The sequence below is a fragment of the Phytophthora ramorum genome (genome assembly GCF_020800215.1).
Source record: "Phytophthora ramorum isolate Pr-102 chromosome Unknown Phyram_PR-102_s0002, whole genome shotgun sequence".
Taxonomy (NCBI): Eukaryota; Oomycota; class Peronosporomycetes; order Peronosporales; family Peronosporaceae; genus Phytophthora; species Phytophthora ramorum.
In genome coordinates, this window is record NW_027150648.1 from 642,040 (window position 1) to 664,015 (window position 21,976).

Below are 21,976 nucleotides of genomic sequence, written 5' to 3' on the forward strand. Positions count from 1 at the left end.
AGGTGAAGTGGCTGCATCAAAGTCGAAATGAAGGATGCACTGCACATGCGATGCTTGGCGCTGCTGGCCACGGGCATTTGGAGGTGGCCAAATGGCTACGCGAGTATCAAGGTGAAGCGTGTACGCTGCTGGTTTTGGCGATGTCAGCCAGAAACGGATATTTATCTGTTGTGCAGTGGCTATGGGGGCAACTGGAAGAAGACATTCCTCCAGAAATTGCAGTGTGGCCATCTGGATAGGGTTGATCAAGAATGGGGTGGGATGTACGGATGCTGCCATGGATGGAGCTGCGAGTCACGGTCAATTGGATATTGAGAGATGGCTGCATGAAAATAGTGCGGCGGAATGGACCGCGGATGCGATGGCTGAAGCTGGGCATCTCGACTCACTGCACTCGTAAGGCTATTTGCATTCTGTAGCCTGGATTTCTTGACGGCAAATCCAGCTACATGCAAGATCACTAACCATTGCTAGTCAATCCTGGTGGCAATGATGCGTGAAACAAACGGAATTAGGTGCTCAAATATTGATGGCTCTTGTGCTTGTATCCCCATGGATGATGATTCTATCAATCTCTCTCAATGCGACTCCCCATTGAACAGTGAGGCCACAACAAAATTTGACGCCAACGAATGAAGGCCTCTGATCTCTTGCTAATCCCAACTCTGGTTCAGTGGACTCTCACTAAACGGCTTCCAAGCGCCTGTGGTAACCTATCAATTAGACCAGACGGCACTCAACGAAGCTTGTAGACGTGGTGCGTCTGTCGAGTATCTCAACTTTTCACACAGCCCCAAATTGGAGGAAAACAGTCGAGTCTGCGGCCAAAGGTGAACGTTCGCATGTGTTTTGCTGGATGACTAGACCTCGGTGCAGGCCGGAGCCCGTGGAATGGGGACCTGGACTATGCATTTTATAAGGCGACTTCCCATGGCCACCTCCACATAGTTACGTGGCTGCACAGTCGCCATGGTCTCGTGTGCTCATCGACTTTCATCAATGAAGCTGCGGTCAACGGCATATGGATGTGATTTTGTGGGTTTGTCGCGATAATGTTGCGTACGAGCCTGGTCTCATTGCAAGTGCTGCTTGAGGGGGTCATTTACATATCGTACAGCAATTACACGAACGCCTTCCGGTACTAAGTCCAGATCGAAGTAATATGATAGAAAGCGATATCGCTGACGAATTGATGAATTCGGATAATAATCCTCACGCTTGGTGTAGCCACGCATTGCGTGATGCTATCAAGGGTGGCCATGTGGATGTTGCGCAATAGATCTTTGACAATTGCACTCGAGAGGTCTCTGAGGATGCTTGTTGGTACGCGGCTTATACCGGAAAGTTAGATATGAAGTGTCTCCATGATCATTTCACTGATTATTTCACACCACCAGCAATGGATACTGCTGCTAACCAAGGACATCTAAATGTAGTGAAGTGGTTGCATCAAAATTGCTCGGAAGGATGCACATGCAATGCAATGGATAGAGCTGCCGAGAATGGCCAGTTGCATGGTGGCTGTCTGAGCACGATCTCGTGAATCTCATCCCAATTACCGTACAGAAAGGGTGGAGACAGTTGGTGTTATGGATACTTGAGAATACTCGTTGTAACAATGATGGACGCCGCCGTATCGTCCGAGATGCGTTTGAAAATATTCCTGAGGCCATGATGAAGTGGCTTGGTGAAAAACTCACGAACGAAGAAGTTCGCGAGTGGTTCTTCGTGGCGAGAGAATAAATGCACTGGTGAAAATCATACGAAGCGAACTCGCCAGCGTCATTGATCTCCAAATTTGAGAATAAGCAGATGAATTTGAAAGGAATGTTCATCGTGTCGCTTGTTTTCAACGACACTGCAATAAAGATGTTGCGGCGGGGCTCGATTAATCCTCCAGAGGTGTAAAATACTTTCATCACCTGCGAGAGAACGCATTCCATCTAGAAAGTTCGTCGTAGGTGACAATCCGATTCTTCTTCTGAGTAAATATGTGGAGAGAGATGCGGTTCCTCATAATCGAACGTGCGAACACGTACTACAGTAGAAGACTGGCTTGGTTGTCCACGTCGAAGTACTTCGTGCTGGAGCTGAAATTCGTCATGAGCGACACGAAAGTCGGGAATTCATAAATGCAGTAGCATTTCTACAACGGGACCTTAGTTACGAGTCAGGCAGTGAATGTCCTGTTACCTGTTTTGGTTGGCGTCAAGCGCAGCATGAGTAACTTGAACACCAATGAGCAGGCGCCGAAAACGACGGCAACTCTGGTTTGGTCGCCCTTACAATTGGAGTTGACCACGTCAGTGGTCGATACCAACTTCTTGTAGATTCTTTGAAGTACTAACAACACATAAACCAAAGCGTCCTCGTAATTTCAGCTCGTGCTTGTCTGATCAAGATCAGCAATTGTTCGGTAACGAGGAAGTGGGAGGCGAAACATGAAGCGCGATATGCTGGACTTTGTACTTAGTAGTTGCACTAATCCTTCGTACTGTACTACTTATCCGTCACATCCGCCCAGTTCACTATTATAATGTCAGGTGAGGAGTACTGAACCTTACTTTGAGTGTCGTACTGCTTCATATTTTTGGGGGTCACAGCCATCTCCTTTTCCAACCATTCAACACTACATGTATTGTTGTGGCGCCGGTGGCCTGTATGAACTGCAATTGCGGTGGCTCCCGCACGCTTACGGAATGCATACACCATGCAGACATGGTACCGCATCCACCTACCGTCACACCTTTACACCTTAAACGTCTTTCCCTATTTTCTCTCACTTTTATCATCTTTTTTTACTTCAATATTAATAAAACACATGGGAAAGGTTTACGTGAAATTGTAAAAGTGTGAGGAAATAAACCGAGCAAAGCCTTGTCAATGTCGCCTTTATCACGACTTTATAAATCCGGACGGAGTCGATGCACTGTACAACAACGATTCTATGTCGAGAAGTAACGATGGTCTTACATGTACATGAAACAACGAGATGAACAGACAGGGGCTTCATCCAGCGCTTCTCGTTTTTCCCCGTGTTGCTCAAGACTTCTCAACGTTCAATGCAAGCCTTTGTGTTGCCACTCGCAGTTCTTGCTGGTCTCGCGATAGTTCTGCAGCTGGAGTCGAAATGTGCAGCGGACCAAATGCTCGAATCGAGTCTCCGCTCGGTGCCATCGTCGTCGATGCTTCGGGTGACTATGACGGCAGTTTCCTGACTGTGTCGGAAGGCGTCGAGAACTTGGCGATCACGACGAAGGAGCAGACCATCTTTGTGCTCCCGGGCGTCTACAAGGAGCAGGTGTTGATCCCGAAACTCGCAGGGCCTTTGGTGCTGCAGGGCTCCACGTGTGACACGATGACGTACGCTGACAACGAGGTGACCATCGTCCAAGCCACGGCGCAAAAGGACCTCCCCAAGGAGCTGACTAAAGGACGCAATGACATGACGAGCACACTGCGTTTCAAGTCCAGCAATGTCAAGGTGTACAACCTCAACATCGCCAACACGGCCGGTAACGTCGGCCAGGCGGTGGCTGCTACGATCGACGGGACGGACTACGGCTTCTACGCCTGCAACTTCACCGGCTACCAGGACACTTTGTACGCCAACAAGGGCCGCGAGCTCTTTGCTCAGTCGTACATCAGTGGTGCCGTTGACTTTGTCTTCGGCTCCAAGGCGACAGCGTGGTTCGAGTCTTGCGATATCGAGACTGTTGGTAAAGGCTGCATCACCGCCAACGGCCGAAGTGACGAGCTCAATCCGTCCTACTTCGTGTTCAACAATGCGCGCGCGTTCGGCTCCAACGCTGTTGGCTCGTCTTGCCTCGGTCGACCGTGGAGACCTTTTGCTCGCGTCGCGTGGCAGAATAGCGAGCTCAGCGACGTCATCAACCCTCGAGGCTGGTCTGCGTGGGATAGCACGTCCAGCACGGACGACGTCCACTTCAGGGAGTTCAACAACACCGGCCTCGGCGCGGCTACCGACGAGAGAGTTGAGTTTAGCCTCGAACTGCAGAAAGCAGTCCCCATCACGGACATCCTCGGCGAGGATTTCGAGACCGAGTGGTGGGTCGACACCGACTTCTTGTAGATATTAAACGGCAAATAAACCATAGCGTCTTCGCATTTCAGCTCGAATTCAATGTTCACTAAAGAGTAAACTGAGCGAAACATGGAGCGGGGTATCAGTATGCTTCACAGATGATCGTCAACAGCATCAAGACGTTTCGTTGCAGCAGGCACGAATAATACTAATAAGTACTATTTGCCCGCTACAACCGGCACTAATTCTATTTACCCGTCACAGCCGCCAGCGTCGTTCATTAAAAATGCATTTTTGCTTAGTGTTTCTAGCGACATGTGCATATTGTTCATGTAAATCAGTGCCCGTTTGCATTGCCGGCTCCATCGCAATGTTTGCCGCAGCGGCGAGAAACTCCATGAGACACTGCAGCATCGCAGTTAGTCCGGTCGTTCGTTCGCCTCCGTCCAGCTTTTTTTTCTCTCCTCCCACTTGTACTTTGTGCTTCTAACTAAAACACCAGCCACGAACCTTGGAATCCGTTATGGTTGATACCAGCCACTCACGAATATTATTTGGCGCGGTTTGTACCGCTTTTCTGATAGCATCTCGTGAGCTCTTCTGCAAAAATTCTGTGTTCACAAGTAGCCACAACAACCACTCGCTTGGGCTTCGTGGTAATGTTGTACATACCAAATCCACTCGATCCGTTTCACACAACCACCACGCCATTTCCGCGGGTATCCTGTCCATGAAAGTCCTTGCCGTATCAATAGTCAAACGCGCTCCATTCTCAACTAGCCACCGCAGCAACACCACCTCCCAGAAGTCTCCAGCGACCTCGACATATTTTTTTAGTTCGCGGTCGGCTCGTATCTCAAAAAAGCGCCGTACCAAAACGATGTACCCCGTTTCCAACGCTAGCTGCAACATCGCGCACACGCACATTCGATAACCGTCGTGGTGGTATCGATCGAGGGTCTTTAGCAATCCGCACGTTGTATCGTCGTACCCGGATGCGAGTGTGAATGAATATCCCGATTTCCTCAATCGATCAAGGGTCCTAGTGAAGCACTTCCTCATCACATACCGTTCCCAATGCCCCAAGCTCCTTCCAATACCATATCGATTTTCGAAGACAACCAGCACTACGTCTAAGTAACCACGTTTTGCGGCCTCGCCCAGGCCCCATCCAGACGACCGTTGAGTAGTATTTTCTTCGAGCCAGCACACCATCTCTAGGTGGCCCCTCAAGGCCGCACGTTCACTAGCACGGTCAGAGCAAACATCGTCTCCGTGCTTGTTTAGCCACTTAACCGTGTCAATATGTCCATTATGGGCAGCACAATCTATGGCTTCAACTGTGCGCGTCTCCGGTCTGTTCTCATATAGCCACTGCACAACAGGCAACTGGCCTTTAGCAGCAGCATACTCCATGATTCTTGTCGTCCAGACCTCCTGTCGGTTTACGTGCAGCCATTTTAGGATTTCGAGATGCCCATGCAACGCAGCTCCTTCCATTGCTCTAGCAGTACATCCCTCGGACCGATGGACGTGTAACCATTGTAGCACATCCATGTGTCCCTCTTCCGCAGCTTTATCCATTGCACCTTCGTCAAATTGGTCACTAAGATTCTCGTCAAGCCATTGCACCATGTCTAAATGTCCATTGCCTGCAGCCCACCTTGCCGCCGTGGTAGAACAACCAACCTTGCAGTTTTGATGCAGCCACTTAACAACTTCAAGATGGTCTCCAGAAGCTGCTCCATTCAATGCTCCGAAACACTGGAGCCCGTGCATACTAGCTGGCAGCTTGCCTTTCTCGTTTATTTCCCTCGCCTCGATACTTCCGGTTATGCTCAAACAAGTTTTTGGTAAATGTTTATGCAGCCACTGCACCATCTCTAATTGACCATTTTGTGCAGCTCTTTCAATTGCAAATGTGGAGTAGTTGCCAACACCTTTGCCGTAAAGCCATTTCACCATATCAAGGTGGCCATTACCTGCAGCTTCAGTCATTACAATATTAGCCATGTCCACGTCGAGCTGAGAACACAGCCACTTCAGGAGTTCGAGATGTCCGTGCTCCGCTATTTTATGAAAGACAGACGTCAAATCGCACTTCCACGGCCCTCGACCATCAGAACGCTTGGCTATCAACCACTGGAACACGTGCAAATGTCCGCCTTTGGCAGCAGCTTGGAGGATTTGTTTCCAATCTGGTGCCGCTCTCGATAGCAGCAGCTCCAAGTACATCGTAGAGACGCCACGTTCGCAGGCTTCACAAAATTGATCCACGTCGACAAAATGTAGACTGAAGTCGTCGATTAAAAGAGCAACATGAGGAAGAGCATCGCCGTTCTCAGGCAGGCATTTGGCGCAAATCAGCTGGCCCACGCTCGGAACAATTGAGGGCTTCATCGGTAATCGTTTACTGTGAGGTGCTGTGGAACTTCCTAGCTGGAAATTGTCTTCCATCAATCTCTTGCCTGTCAGTCTAAAACATCCATCGACGCGATGGAGATGCCATTGCCACTCAGATGGCATACTAGGATATTCTTCGTATGTGAACAACCTTACCACGCTTTCCGGCGGCTCACTGATCAGTGTGTGTCTGCCAAGGGTAACGGATGGCCGTTTGAATTGCAACATGCAAGCCGATTTATAAGAAATTTCATACCACAATCGGGAGTCCTGTCTGCAGCCCTAAGGCCACCACTTAGACTAACAGCGTTGGATAGCGTTCTTGAACAAGATAAAATATATAAAGAAGCACCTCGACAAGATCGTCAGACGAAGACCCTACCTCCACCGTGGAGGTGGGAAAAGAGGAGGACAGAGAGGACGAAAACATGGAAGTTAATAGCTTCACCCGTTCGTCACAGACTCGGATATGATCAATGGTAGTGGCAATTGCTAGTCATTGAGTTTCTATAATGCAATGCTCCGTATTTTTATAGTGTGAGCTTTGAGCTTCAAGGCAGCTGCATGTACATGTATCAAAATGCATGTGAACGCTTCGTACCCAATCTCTATAAGAAAAACATAAACATCTATAGATGGCCAATTATTAACAACATCAGGTCGTACCCAATAACGCACTGCGCAGTCAGTCCACCGAGGTCGGCTAGAAGGGGAAAAAAACTACTGGTTCTGAAGCGCGAATGACGCCCCTGAATCAAGATCGACTACTGGTTACACACTGTACAGTTTCCACCATTCAAGAGTCTTGACGCGAGAGTGTTGGGGCTAGCCTTGGATTCAGGAGATGGAAAATGACCGCTCCCCATCGAAATTACCATTCCCGTCCAATAAACAAACTTGGGAAAATCTAAGGATCTGCATTTGCCCCTTTTCTCTCGTTTCGGGAATACATACGGCTCGTGCATCGTATTCATGTTATTTATCGTATCGTCCTAAATGAGCCAGTACTTAGCGCAGCACCTCAATATTGGCACCTAATGTCTACATATTACACGAGACAAAAATTTGTATGGAACGCCTAAACAACAGTGTTAGTGGCAATGAATCAAGTTGGGCGAAATCAGAGCAAATAGCCTATATTAGCACTCCATCAGGAAGCTTTAACTTGAAACATGTGGGAGATAACATTTCGCTTAGGAAAGGGGTACAGTATTCCTCCCACTTGCCAAGTTGCTCCCGAGCCATCGGTGCTCTAGTTCTAAGGGCGATGCGGTTCTACTGCGTGACATTGCTGGTTCTCGTCGCTCTCGTTGCAATTTCGAGTGCTACTTCGACTGCTGCGAATTCGAAAGCGACTGCATCCAACTTTGCGCGCTCGGTCTTTCATTCCCCAAACGATGCCGTCGCTCAGAGACTGTTGAGAACAGACAAGGTGGAGGACGCAGCTGAAGAAGAAAGAGCGATTTCAGTTGCTGGGGTGAAAAGTGGTTTGACCAAGACTAAAACTTGGCTGCAGTCGAAGTGGGCATGGATCAAGGCTAAGTGGGCCGACCGGCAGCTTGTCAAGCAGTGGCAGAAGGAGGAAAAGACGCCAGACGATGCCTTCACGGCGCTGAAACTCAACAATAAAGAAGAAGTGGATACGCTGCTGGCCAACCCCAAGTTGGATACTTGGCTGAAGTACCTCAAGATATACAACAAGAAGAACCCGACAGAGATGAAGACCATGCTCGGAGTGTTCACGAAGTTCTACGGAAATGAAGCTGCGGCAAGTATGTTCGAATTGGGGCGTAGGAGCCCGAAGACGTTCAAAAGAGCGGACAATTTGCAAGGTCGACAGTTAACAGGGTGGCGTAGGAATGGTCTGTCCCAAGACATCGTCTTTCAGCTGCTAAAGCTTGACAAAAATCTGGATACTTTTTTCTCGAACCCGAATGCCGTCGTTTGGAATTACTACTTTTTCCGAGGGAACGTGCACAACACCAATGCCAACACGGATTTGATCAAGACATTGACGACAGCCTACGGAGATGACGCAGTGGCGAGGGCGATCGAGGCGGCGAAGAAGGTGGAAGGTCCCCAAAATTTGCCGGAGAAGGTGATGAGTCCGCAAGCCTTGGCAAAAAAGTTCGAGACTGCGCAATTCAAGCAGTGGATGATTGATGGAAAGGACCCAGCAGCGGCGTACAGAATGCTCACGACAAACAAGGAGACTTTTGACGCAAACGTGGAGGTATACAAGGCGTACAGGACGTTCTACAAAGAGAACAAAAAGTAGGTTAAGGAGTTTTCAACTGTGAAGTGCTATGGCATAGAAGTTGTTTCGATTCATGTGTAGAATTGCCGTTGCTACCTACCTCAATGCGTGGCGCCAACTTCCATTGTCAAATAGTGTCGTTTTCACGGTCCAAGACAGCGCAAAGTACAGCTATTTGTGAATCTTGCCCAAGAACGACTAAGGTGGAGCTATTTGAGTTAAGTTCCGCGATTAGTGCAAACACGTTAACAGTAAACTACATGTACGTTTCTGTGATTGTCAGCTTTATGCTGTCTGTACAATCTCGAACTAATGCTTAATATTAAAACCGAACAAATCATTCTGAACTTTAATGCCGTTCTACATAACTGAAACAGCAATCACATGCTAGTACATGTTTTGATCAGTGCTAGCACAGTGTCCAATCCATCCTTGATTTTCTCCGACGAGAAGCACCATCTACGAGTTTCAATGTTTGTGAGGTTTTCAGTCTCTGTGCCGTATCGCACGAAGCATCTGGAGTAGCCCTGTAAATTGCGAGGCGAGATGTATTCTCTTTGAATTCAGTATCTTCTAACATCCAGAGAATCAACTTCTGCCAATTCTGACGCAATGCTTTACGAGCGAGTTCCACGCGATCCTTCTCAGATAGCCACCAGGAAATCTCGTCGTACATTGGGCAAGAACGGGCAGCAACAAATTTAGTCACTGTAGTGGAGCAACATTCTCGACCAGCCACCGTACCAGCGTTCTACATATTTGACCATGGAGCGTTTGTGCCTGTTGTCGAAAGAATCGTCGAACCAACAAAATATATCCACGCTTCAACGCTATCGTGCCCCACACGCACGAAATCCTCCCTCGTGAAGATTTTTAAGCCGTTGCAATCATTTTGCCCCCCCCCCCCCCCCCCCCCTTTGCGAGAAGACCCCCCATTTTCCTGAATAACTTCATCGCCAAAGAGCGTGGCAATGCATCCAAATGAGTCGTCTTCTTGGTCAGGCTGATAACAGTATTTTACCAGTACTTGTGCCACTTCCAAAATACTCAGCTTTACTGCGTAGCCCAGGTCCCCAGCCGTTGGTTTGCATTCTTATCAAGGTAGCAGACGACATCCAAATCTCCTTCCCAAGCATCTAGTTACAACTGCACCCCACGGTTGTGTTCACATGAAGCCACTTCACTACATCCAAATGGTAGCTACGAGCAGCGGCTTCCATGGTTGTAGCCGTGCACCGTTGAGCTTTGTTTTCATGCAACCATTGTATGATGGCCAGATGCTCATGCAGGTTTCCCACAACCACTTCATCACTTCGACATTCCCGCTGTCGACTGCGGTATTCTTAATCCTGACATTACAAGCCCCAGGACATCTTTGGTGTAACCACAGGAGAACCTCCACACGCCCGGTGCTTGCAGCACACATCATCGCATCGCGCACATTTACGTTTAAAAAGTTCTCGTGAAGCCATTGTATCAATTCGAGATGTCCTCCTTTCGCTGCTGAAGGCATTGCTCTTTGGAATAACGATTCATCGTTATAGGGCTCACAAAGATACTGAGCCATGGGAAGGTGGCCATAATATGCAACCTGAGCGATAGACGAATGCACTTGTAACCCTCGCTTGAGCAGCCATTTGACGACGTCAAGATGACCACGACCAGCAGCGTGATGAAATGCAAAGCCCGCATCAAAGTCTGCTGTCCAGGGACCGCGACTGATTCCAAGTCTTCCCATCAACTTGAAAACGCGTAAATGATTGCAAAAAAAATATCACGTTGGTCCAGCATGGAGCTGTTCGCAAAAGAATAAAGTCGAGGTTATTTGGTGTGGCTCCATTTTCACAAGTCGTTCGTAGCACAACCATGTCCAAAACCTGCACAAGGTATTCATCGATAAGGATTGCTACATTAGGTGGCGATGTACCAAGAGATTTACTGGAAACAATTTCGCCAATCGATAGTTGGGCCACTCTGCTGAGGTCTTCATCGTTCCGAGTCAACTCAGCTTGTGACTGTCAGCTACCCGCGTCGATCTGAGGTCGTTGCTCGTCAACAAATGCCAACTCTGAGCTTTAACAAAAAAAGTAAGGTCGTAGAAGACCTGTAGCGGCTTAGGAGATAAGCCAGTCCTAAAAGCAGTGGTGACTTAGGAGATCTCAGCATTAATTCTCGTAAGCATATATGTCGCTCTTTTTAGCCAATCCACGAAATCTGTTTAAAATCGTCGACATTGTTTGGTCAAAAAGCCCAGCGCCAACCACTGGCCACCACCGTGGCCAACCAACACTCAATTGTCAATCACCAAGAGACATGGTCGAAGTGACGCTCAAGAAGGGGCTGCGCAACCCGCTGGACGAGGCCCAAGTGCGCCGCGCCGTGCTGGCGCTGCAGACGTTCGTGGCCAAGAAGGCCGAGGCGCGGTCCAAGGCGCCGCTGGTGGAGGACGCCGAGTTCGTGTCGTGTATCCTCACGCGCAAGCTCGTGCCGGGCAAGACGTCACTCAAGCCAATCCCAATGTGAGTCTATGCTTCAGGCCACCTCAATGGCCATCACCATGGCCCACACGAATCGACCTTTTGCACGTGGTTCTGACGCCTGGACCGGTTTGTATGGCCTTTTTTGATGCAGCAACCTGCCCCACGCCATCTACGACGAGGCGGCCGAGATGTGCCTCTTCGTCAAGGACGAGGACAAGAAGCGCATCAAGGAGGCGCTGGCGGCCAGCCCCGTGGCCGGCCTGGCCAAGGTGCTGACCGTCAAGAAGCTGCGCAAAAACTTCTCGCGCTTCGAGGACAAGCGCGCGCTGGCCGCGGCCTACGACGGGTTCCTGGCCGACGACCGCGTGCTGCCCTACCTCAAGGGCCTGCTGGGCACCAAGTTCTTCTCCAAGAAGAAGCAGCCCATCGCCGTGCGCGTGTCCCGCAAGGACGTGAGCGGCAGCCTCCGACTGGCCGCCCGCCGCACAGCCTTCCACGTGAGCGCCGGCGTGTGCCACAACGTCAAGGTGGCCCGCTTGGACATGACGCCCGACCAGATGGTGGAGAACGTCATGGTGGCCATGAACCAGTGCGCCAACCTTGTGCCCAAGGGCTGGAACGGCGTGCAGTCCATCAGCATCAAGACCAGCGACTCGGTCGCGCTGCCCGTGTACAACGCGCTGGCGACGCTGGCCAAGCTGCCGCCCATCGGCAAGACGCAGAACCTCAAGAAGCGGAAGCTCGAGGAGTTCACGGCCGAGGTTGAGGAGGAGGCTCCGAAGAAACAGGCCAAGAAGCCGGAGACGTCGAAGGTTAAAAAGGCCAAGGTGGAGGCGCCGAAGGTTAAGAAAGCCAAGAAGGAGGTCGAGGTGGAGGAGGCGGCAGAGGCCAAGAAGCACAGCAAAAAGGCAAAGAAGGCGGTGAAGGCCCCAGAGACCACGACGCCCCCGACCAAGAAGAAGTCCCGGGCCAAGAAAGTGGCCAAGAAGTAAGCTCCTGTCCTCGCAATCCGCTCTTGGTCGGAGTAGATAGATGATTTCCATACATACACGTACTGCTCTCACTTGAGCCCGATGCCGTTGCCTGTGTAGCTGCAGCCCAAGTCGTCCAAGCGAAGTTGTGTCCGGAGCTGGGTTTGCTTGTGCTACTGACTGAGATTTCTTGCCAAGCAGGACTCGAAACTCCCAGGCTCTTGATCGCAACCGCTCGACTGCATGCGACTCCTCACTCCGAAAGAAGACGCTCAAGAAGCACCTTCCGATCTATTCGAGGCGGCCACCATGGCGATGTTCAGTGCCCGCGGGCTGAACAACTTTATCAGCGAGTTGCGAGCATGCACGTCGCGTGAAGACGAGCAGAAGCGCGTGGACAAGGAGCTGGGCAAGATCCGACAGAAGTTCACGCAGACCACGAGCAATTCCGGCCTGGGCGGCGGCGGCCCGGCCCTGCAGGCGTACGACCGCAAGAAGTACGCGTGGAAGCTCATCTACATCTACATGCTGGGCTACGACGTGGACTTCGGCCACGTGCAGATCATCAGCCTCGTGTCCGGGACCAAGTACTCGGAGAAGTGTCTGGGGTATCTCGGCTGCTCCATCCTGCTCAAGGCCTCGGACGAGCTCATGACGCTCGTTATCAACTCCATCCGCAACGATCTCAAGTCGCGCGAGGCCAGCTCGCAGTGTCTCGCACTGTGCTGCGTGGCCAACCTCGGCGGAGCGGATCTGAGTGAGGCCATGGGCCCAGACGTAGCAGGTCTGCTGACCAGCTCTGCCAGTATCGCCCACGTCCGCAAGAAAGCGGCGCTGTGTGCGCGTCGTCTACTGCCGGACAACCCGGAGCTGCTGCCGGTGGATGACATGGAGAGCAGGCTGAACGACCTGATGGGCGAGACCCACTTGGGCGTTGTCACCTCTGCGGCGAGTCTGCTACAGACGTCGCTTTCTCTGCACCCGACGGCGTTCCGATCTCTGGTGGAGCCCTGCATCCAGAGACTCAACGCTCTCGTCACGCACAAGAACTGCCCACGCGACTACATGTACTACAACACGCCGTGCCCGTGGCTGCAGGTCAAGCTGCTGCGTGTCCTGCAGCAGTTCCACGCCAACGGAGCTCTGGACGCCGACTCCGCGGACGGAAGACTCAACACCATGCTGAACGAGGCGCTGCACCGCGTGTTGGCGCGTACGCCTCCCGGCAAGAGCGCCAAGAACAACGCCGCCTACTCCGTGCTGATTGAGGCCGTGAACCTCGTCATTGCTCGTGGCAAGCCCGGTGGGGATACCGACAGTGCTGCGTACAAGCTGCGTGAACAGGCTGTGGCCTTGCTGGCGCGTTTCATCTCCGTCACCGAGCCCAACATTCGCTACGTCGGTCTGGACTCGATGTACCGCATGGTGCGGCTGGATGGCGACGCCTCGGCTGTGAAGCAGCACCAGGAGACTGTCTTGTTCTCGCTCAAGGACGCCGACCCATCGGTGCGTCGTCGCGCGCTGGACTTGTTGTTCGCCATGTGCGACGCGACTAACGCCCAAGAGATCGTCGGTGAGCTCGTCAACTACCTCGCGGTCGCCGAACGGACCGTGAGCACTGTTCCAACGACGGGGCCGGTTAGCGGCATCCGCGAAGAGATCGTGCTCAAGGCTGCGATTCTGGCGGAGAAGTACGCGCGCGACTTGCGCTGGTATGTGGACACGGTGCTTCAGCTTTTGACTATCGCCGGTAGTGAAGTGCCGGATGCCGTGTGGCACCGCGTCGTACAAATTGTCACGAACCGGGAAGAGCTGCAGCGGTATGCCGCGGAGCAAATGTTCAAGGCGATGGAGCCTCGGTACGTGGATGAGACCACGACCAAGTTTGGTGCCTACGTGCTGGGCGAGTTCGGGTATCTACTGTGCGACGACGCCGGCATGAGCGGCACGCGGCAGTTCGAGGTGCTTCACCAGCACTACGTGGATGCTAGCGTGCCCACGAAGGGAGTGCTTCTGACCGCCTTCGTCAAGATGGACAACCTGTATGAGGAACTGCGTACGACCGTACACGGCGTCCTAGCCAAGGCTGCAACCAACATGAACTTGGAGATCCAGCAGCGCGCCTGTGAGTACTTGGCCCTGCGACAGCTGTGTCAGAGCTCTCCAAACGGCGACGAAGTGCTGCGTGCTGTCTTGGAGCCCATGCCGGTGTTCCCGGAGAACCGCGAGTCCGGCCTCATCGTGCGTCTCCGTAACCAGCAGAAGGCTGCGGCTGGCGGTGACGATGCCGTGCTGCCTGACGAAGGAGCTTCGTCTCCGCGTGCACAGGCGCGCGTCAGCGAACCGCAGCCGGCAGCATCGGAGGCAGTTGACTTGCTATCATTGGACGAACCGGTTGCTCCCAAGACTTCGTCGCCCTTTGGCATGGGAGCTGGCCAGGAAGCCATCCGTAGCCCCAACCCAGCGTCTGACCTGGGAGATATCTTCGGCGGCGGCAGCTCCGGCGGCGGCAAGCCTGTTGGCCTGGACGCGTCGCTGACGCCACAGATCGCAGTTTGGGCTCGGAACCTCATGCTAAACCCTCAAGGTGTGCTGGTTGAGACTGACGTGCTGCAGATTGGTGCCAAGCACGAATACCGCGGGTCGCAGGGCCGAATCAACCTGTTCTTCGGCAACAAGACCACCGACACCCTCAACGGCTTCTCTGTGCAGCTCGCAACGGGAAACCTCTTCCGAGTTCAAGCTGAGGAAGTTTCGTCGCAACTTGCAGGCAAGCAACAGGCCAAGCAGCAGATCATGATTGAAGCGATGGCTCCGTTCGCCGAGCCTCCCACGATGACGGTCAGCTTCGTACGAAATGGATCGAGCTACGCCTACCAAGTGCCGCTGCCGTGCCAAGCCACAAACTTCATGGAGCCCGTCGCAGTCAACGAGGAGGCATTTCTACAGCGTTGGAACGCGCTGGAGGGTCAGGATCGGGAGCAACAGGAGGTGGTGCCGGCAGCTAGCAAGTTGGACCTCGCCCAGGCGCGCGAGTGGCTTGGCACAAACTTGAAGTTCGCGATGGTCGATGGGTTGGACTCACAGGCTAGCGGCAGTTTGTCCGCTGCCGCCACGTACCGCACAGGAGCCATGGGCCCCAATGGCGATAAGCTTTCGGTTGGCTGCCTCGTGCGCCTCGAAGCTAGCGAAGGCAACGCCTACCGCGTCCGAGTTCGCGCGGTGCATCGCGACGTGAGCGTAGCGACCAAGAACTGCCTCAAGATGCTGCTCCAAGTGCAGAGTAGCAACTAGCAGCCACACATTCTGATCTATGAGCCCCATCCGTGTAAGTTACTTCCACAAGGACAGGTAACCAACCAACAAGGCCAGCCTTTCGAGCATTGTTCTCAACCCGTTGCATCGAAAGTAGTAACTCCACACAAAACTTCGATCTTGGATCTCGGAGCCACACAAACGCGTGAGCAACGTCAACTTGAGGCACACGGGTCAACTCACGCCGCCACAGAAACAAAGTGTTCAGCAAACGTTGGCGAGCCTTCAGCATTACTTTTCAGGCACCACTCATGGAAGTAGCCACAGTCGTTATTGTTGACCGGTATCACATTGTGTGATTCACAGTGTGAACTTATGTGATACATACCTCCCGTACGGTTCATGTATCATGCTTTCCCTTTGAGATGGGGACTGGCCCATACCGTGACGGGATGCCTCTCTCTCTTGCCAACTTTGATCTGATCGCTCGCCACTGTACGAACCATTTTCGGTGAAACCTGTCGGTCCGACGTTCCTCAACGCTTTTGCTCAGTCGGTCGAGTGAGTTGCCCCTTGCACGCGCGACCTATCCTTCCTTCGAGTCGACGACAACCAGCCGAGAACCGAGCAAAACTCTCATCAACGAGCTCGAACGAAACCGATGGCTTGGACCCTGCGGCCTCGAATTCCTCGCGTCTCGCTTGCACTGACGGGCGTTGACATCCGAGCACGAGCACCCAGATTTGGACCAGAACGCGGTTTGCAGAGACGCGAAAACTTGAGAGACCGAGGACCGACAACAAGACACTCTCGTCCAGCTGGTCCCGAGGAGCATGTGCGACTTTGGTGACCAGGCCGCACAGTGCTAAGGTTAGTATACCCCTAGTATATATATTGAACTGTATGCAGGCATAAGAGCAGAGCCCCGTCATGTTACCAGCCACCAGCCGGCTTCCCGCTTGCAAGGCGGAGCATGAAAAGAGCGTCAGTCTCCGTTGCTCGAGCCACAGTGCGAAGCGTGACTTGCACTCGGCGGAACTGGACATTGTCGCCGACGACGCCCAGCCGCGTGCGAACCGACATTGCTGAATCCCCTACCGGCGGATATCTCGCGCACCCTGGCGCTGGTGTGCTTGGAGCTCAACTGTGCAGGCAGTAATCCCCATCACTTAGGAAGGCAGGTACTATACATCATGAAGCGGCCGCGACGGACTCGCCTGCGGGCGTCCTTCGTCACGCTCGCGCTGCTGGTAGTGGCGATGCAGACGGCCGTGACAGCGCAGATCATGCCGGCCGATTCGGGGGCGACGGACGCGGCGACGGTGGTGCCTGCGGGAGGGACAAGTGCGGCGTCTTCAGCGTCGACGGAGAGCCCCACGGAGGCACCAGCCACGACATACCCGGCGGCGACGGAAGCTCCCATAGCGACGACAGCGTCTCCTACTATTACGAATGCTGCGGCTCCGGCGGCCCCTGCAAGCGCCACATCTGCTCCAGTGGCCACCGAGGCACCGGCGGTAACAGAAGCACCAACCGCAGCTCCAGTGGCGACACCAGCTCCGGCAGCTACTGAGGCTCCGACACCAACCGCAGCTCCAGTGGCGACACCAATCCCGGCGGCTACCGGGGCACCAACCGCAGCTCCAGTGGCGACACCGGCTCCAGTGGCTACCGAGGCACCAACCGCAGCTCCAGTGGCGACACCGGCTCCAGTGGCGACACCAGCTCCAGTGGCTACCGAAGCACCAACCGCAGCTCCGGTGGCGACACCAGCCCCGGCGGCTACCGGGGCACCAACCGCAGCTCCGGTGGCGACACCAGCTCCAGTGGCTACCGATGCACCAACTGCAGCTCCAGTGGCGACACCGGCTCCAGTGGCGACACCAGCTCCAGTGGCTACCGAGGCACCAACCGCAGCTCCGGTGGCGACACCGGCTCCGGCAGCTACTGATGCTCCGGCAGCTACCATCCCGACACCGACAACGGTTGCCTCTGTAGCACCAGTGACCGCTCAGCCAGTTGCTTCGTCCTCTTCCAGTGCTTCAGACTCAACGACAGGATCGTCGGACTCGACATCGGACTCGACATCGGCCTCAAGCACGGCTTCGAGCGCGACCCAGTCGTCAGCGGATAGCGGCGTCGATACATCCACCAGCGACAGTGTGGGGGTACCCATCGGGCTCACTCTTTCCCCGATCAGCTCGGATGACGGCGACACCGACACCGGCGCCAACACCGACACAAGTAACACTGGATCGGAGCCGACCAACGCTTCAACTTCCTCCGGCAAGGCGGACTCGTTCGGCGGCTGGAAGCTCGCGATCGTCATTGCCGGCGCCGTGTGTGCGGTGGTGGCCTCCATTTTCTTGGTGCACATGCGGCACGTACGAACTGTAGCAGCCAACAAACGACCGCGCGGTAGTTCCCAGCGGCGAGCTCTGGACTCGTTCTTCCGGCAGAACCGCGTGACTGTGCCGCGGGAGACTGGCATTTCGTCGGGCATCTTCGTCACCGACCCGCTCACCCCGCGGGACGAGATCGCAGTGACCATCCCGTCCAACAACCTGCCTCGTACCAAGACAGCCGATCTGATCGCAGGCTCCGCGGCTCAGGCGTTCAACCGAAGGACTCGACCTGCAGGCTCGAGTGGGAGTATCGATACACCCACGGACAGCTACAACGGCAACGGGTACGACTCGTTCACGGGCAGAAATCATACGCCATCGATAGTGTCGGTGGCCTCTTCGAATGCTTACAACTCGAACTCTGTGTACTCGGACACGAGCTCGATTTCTCTTGGGAGCATTGCGCCGTCCGTCTCGTCCAGCCAACGCTCCTTTGCGCCGTCAGGCCTGTCCGATCAGTTCACGCGCCCGCGGCTGCAGACCGTTGCGTCGCAAGGACGCTCGTCCAAGCGCGCTTCGTCGGCGACATCGATAGGAGATGGTCGGGACACGAACCGCTCGGACCGCTCTAGCAGCGACTTCTCCGTCTTCAACACGTCCGTAGCGTCCACGGAAGAGGACATCTACCGCATCAGCACGCAGCTGATCGACGTGTCGGCCATCCCCGCCACCACGTCGGAGAAGTCGGAGCCCAACAGCAAAGACAGCTACCATAGCAACGACCGTCTCAGTGGCTTGAGTGAGTTCAGCGTCGACGAGAGCTACACGTCCGACCTCAGCGTTCACGAGCGCTTCGGCACGGAGCTCAGCATCGACAACGACAGCCTCAGCTTCTCCACCGCCGACAGCTTTGGCACCGCCGACAGCTACACCACTGGGTCTTCCAACGGCACGACCGACAGCCTGCTCGACCGTGACTCGGTCGTCTTCCGCAACTCGAAAGAGTCCGAACTCAGTGAGGGCGAAATCTAGTCCTCCGCTAAGTGTCTTGTAGTCTGTAACCTAAAGAGATCAAAAACAACCACTAGGTGTACCTCCCAAAACGTGGTAAAAGAACCTGTTCTCTCTTTCCCCCTACCCTCTTTCTTTCCCCTCTCATCTACTGGGCCTCCATGGCCTCCAGGATGCGGTCGCGGGTCTTGAGCCCCTTGATACCGAGCTCGCGCTCGTCCTTGATGCTCAGCAGGTAGTTGTCCAGGCCGCCGATCTTGTCCACGCAGCGCAGCGTGTGCGTGGTCACGTTGAGTCCGACCTTCTCGTCCAGCGTCTCCGAGTACAGCGCCTTCCACTGGTGGTTGACCTTCCAGGCGCGGCGCGTGCGGCGCTTGGAGAACGACACGTTGTTGCCGAAGGCCTTGTCCCGCCCCGCGAAGAGCCCGCGCTGGGCACGGCCAGACACGTGCTGGCGCTTGGCTGCGCGCGTGAAGGACTCGAGGAACCGCATCGTAGACGCCATCGTTCGTATTGGGAGTGTGTGGATGCGAGGAATACTGTAGGATGACTCTTGCGATTTGTAAGCAGTGTATAGGTCGGTTGTAGATAGGATATAGTTTTTGTACAGATAATACATTTATCCAGATATTATCTATGGATGAAATGTATATATCAGATAATTGAAGACATAACTCGAAGGATTTCCAACACTGAAACACCACTTGAGAACGTTGACATCCTGGACATGTGCTTCGAGATCCTTGCTAGCTTTTGGAGGACTTTGTTGAATCGCGTCCCGGATGGCGAGCCGTGAAGAATCCAAATCGAGCGGATTGTTATCCAGCATCCATGAGACTAACTCTTGTTTGCCGTTGTGCAATGACTCGAGGGTGATCACTAAACGATCCATTTCACTCCTTGTTCCCAGGAGTCCTGGGCAAATGAAAAAATCTCGGAAATTGTGAGGCGAAAAACAGATTTCAAGTAGTTAATTTGAACAAGGGTTGCATGACGAGTCTGCTGGCACAGCGAATTGGTCAACTGATAGTCATGGAGTACAGTGTACTGTATGAATGTGTATTTCCTCGCGTTCGATTGCAGGTGCAAGGTCGAAACCAGTTCGATAGAAACCGATGCAAAAAATCGCTCCCAAGAACGCGCACGCTGTAGGTGTTCCATTAGCTTTAGTGGCTGTAGTATCTATCATTCAGCACACCTCGTGATTTGGCACATGTAGGATCCACTACGACTCTTCAAACCGCTCCAAGATCTCGCGACCTTCCAGCCGCGCCGCTCGTTGGATCGCCACCCGACGGTTCATATTTGCCATTCTCGGATCTTCTTGATTGGCATCACGCGCCTTCTCAGCTCTTCTTCTCTTCGACAATGGGGCGGTTCAAGCTCGAGGCGTTGTTCTTGTTGTGGCTGGTAGCTTTCGGGATCTCGACTACCAATGGCCAACAAGCGGGCACCAACTGCTCGGACCCTCGCGTCCGTCGTTCCTGGGAGATGTACAATGCGTCGGAGAAGGCTTTGTACCTGGAAGCAGTGGGGATCGCTATGGACAAGGGCTACCACATGAAGTTCATCCAAGTGCACACGGAGACGCAGTCGGAGTACAATGCCCATCGGAATTGCATGTTCATCTACTGGCACCGCATGATGCTGCTGGGCTACGAGAACATGCTGCGCAGTCTGGACCCCAAGTTCCGGTGCTTGACGCTGCCGTACTGGGACCACGTTTCATCTCAAGCTCGGCTAAGCGCTGGCAACTGCACCACGCTACAGAACTGCTCGCCTTTCGTTGCAGACTCCGGGGGTACCTTGACGGGGGTCACCAAGAGCCTGAACATCTACGGCACGACTATCGGCACGTCGTCGTCCACGCTGTGCATCAACCAAGGCCCGCTTTCGCACTTCTGCGGCAACAACACGCCGTGTGCCAGCTGCATCACGCGCACAAAAGGCAGTGGGTCTCCGTACCCAGGCTCGGCTTCCTTCAGCTCTGTGTACCAGCAGGTCTTCACCTACAACAGCTACGACAGCTTCCGGGGAAATGTCGAGAACGGCGTCCACAGTAAGTGCCCCAAGGTGGGAGATCTATACCTTGTTTTAACTGTGTTTCCTTCCTATCAGACATCATCCACAGCACTCTGGGTGGAGTCATGGGGTATCTGCAATCTCCAGCAGACCCCATCTTCTACCTGCATCACGGGTTGGTCGACTTGCTGCAAGTTATCTACCTCAAGTGCCAGCTTGGAGCCGAAAACGTCCTCCTTACCGCAGACGCCAAGGGCAGTGACCCGCGCTGGTTCAGCACGTGTGCAAGAAGAGCTGGAGGGTACTACACGTCTGCAGATAACATTACGATGCGGGGGTACGCTTACGATGGCAAGACGATCGTGAACGTGTGGCAAGACCCCAAGAACATCCTGTACCCGTTTTTCAAGGACTTGCCGTACAGGTACGCGGACTACGTGGACGCCAAGGACCTCGGGAACTACAGCTACACCTACGCCATCAGCGGAGGGCTGGCCAACATGTACAAGAACTGCAAAGCGTCCAACACGATCAGCTCGACCGATTTGAATTTGACCACGACTTTAGTGGCGGACGAGATCATGGAGCCCCCAAGGGGGCATCTCTGCCCCGTAATTGAGCCAGGAACGAGCTACGACGAGAAGGTGAAGCGCTGGAACATCGCACTGTACGAGTCGGCCCGCATCGTCGGCTACGAGGAAGCCGCAGCCAGGGAGCAGGTGGAGATGGCCATGTGCCAGTATCAAGTGGACTGTCTCGGCGGCGTCGTCGACTACACGCAACTCTTCAAAACGAACTTCGGCGTCGATGGCCATCCACGGTGCTACACCATCATGCAGTACCTGGACTCTGGCGACCGAGTGATCGGCATCCCAAAGTGGAAGGACATTACCAACCGGTTCCTGCCCTGCTCCAAGTACGCACCGAGGCCGAAGACGGCTTTTGAGAAGGCCTTCGCCCAGTACGCGAACGGACTGGGCAACGTCAAAATCGCCGATGACTACACTACTACGTCGTAGGTTGTAGACGTTAGCAGCCAAGTTGTAGTATGAGTGCATTATGGAATGCATGTCGAGGAGTTCAAAGGCCTTACGTGTTGTCACTTAAAATGTATCTGACCAGACCAGCGCAATGTTCGCGATCTTGCCAAACGATCTTTCACGTGCGACTCGTTGTCAAGATCGCAC

General features: G+C 53.7%; 7 protein-coding genes across 7 annotated transcripts; 6 read left to right on the top strand and 1 right to left on the bottom strand.

Annotated features, from left to right (window-relative positions):
- Positions 1-3,130: 3,130 nt before the first annotated feature.
- On the top strand, positions 3,131-4,093 carry KRP23_1700 (Pectinesterase; the record flags this gene model as incomplete). The annotated part of the gene is made up of 1 exon (XM_067886360.1): positions 3,131-4,093. One exon carries the CDS (start codon positions 3,131-3,133, stop codon positions 4,091-4,093), a length of 963 nt encoding a protein of 320 aa, XP_067749033.1.
- A 3,424-nt stretch (positions 4,094-7,517) lies between these two features.
- On the top strand, positions 7,518-8,726 carry KRP23_1701 (RxLR effector protein PSR2; the record flags this gene model as incomplete). Its single annotated transcript, XM_067896034.1, has 1 exon — positions 7,518-8,726. The coding sequence occupies one exon, from the start codon at positions 7,518-7,520 to the stop codon at positions 8,724-8,726; it is 1,209 nt and encodes a 402-aa protein (XP_067749034.1).
- A 2,292-nt stretch (positions 8,727-11,018) lies between these two features.
- On the top strand, positions 11,019-12,177 carry KRP23_1702 (Ribosomal L1 domain-containing protein 1; the record flags this gene model as incomplete). The annotated part of the gene is made up of 2 exons (XM_067886361.1): positions 11,019-11,224; positions 11,337-12,177. 2 exons carry the CDS (start codon positions 11,019-11,021, stop codon positions 12,175-12,177), a joined length of 1,047 nt encoding a protein of 348 aa, XP_067749035.1.
- Positions 12,178-12,399: 222 nt separating this feature from the next.
- KRP23_1703 (AP-2 complex subunit alpha) lies at positions 12,400-15,450 on the top strand (the record flags this gene model as incomplete). The annotated part of the gene is made up of 1 exon (XM_067886362.1): positions 12,400-15,450. One exon carries the CDS (start codon positions 12,400-12,402, stop codon positions 15,448-15,450), a length of 3,051 nt encoding a protein of 1,016 aa, XP_067749036.1.
- Positions 15,451-16,604: 1,154 nt separating this feature from the next.
- Positions 16,605-18,788, top strand: KRP23_1704 (Anti-sigma-I factor RsgI2; the record flags this gene model as incomplete). Its single annotated transcript, XM_067886363.1, has 1 exon — positions 16,605-18,788. The coding sequence occupies one exon, from the start codon at positions 16,605-16,607 to the stop codon at positions 18,786-18,788; it is 2,184 nt and encodes a 727-aa protein (XP_067749037.1).
- A 127-nt stretch (positions 18,789-18,915) lies between these two features.
- Positions 18,916-19,272, bottom strand: KRP23_1705 (54S ribosomal protein L24, mitochondrial; the record flags this gene model as incomplete). The annotated part of the gene is made up of 1 exon (XM_067886364.1): positions 18,916-19,272. One exon carries the CDS (start codon positions 19,270-19,272, stop codon positions 18,916-18,918), a length of 357 nt encoding a protein of 118 aa, XP_067749038.1.
- Positions 19,273-20,135: 863 nt separating this feature from the next.
- Positions 20,136-21,808, top strand: KRP23_1706 (Tyrosinase; the record flags this gene model as incomplete). Its single annotated transcript, XM_067886365.1, has 2 exons — positions 20,136-20,826; positions 20,886-21,808. 2 exons carry the CDS (start codon positions 20,136-20,138, stop codon positions 21,806-21,808), a joined length of 1,614 nt encoding a protein of 537 aa, XP_067749039.1.
- Between the last annotated feature and the right edge of the window lie 168 nt (positions 21,809-21,976).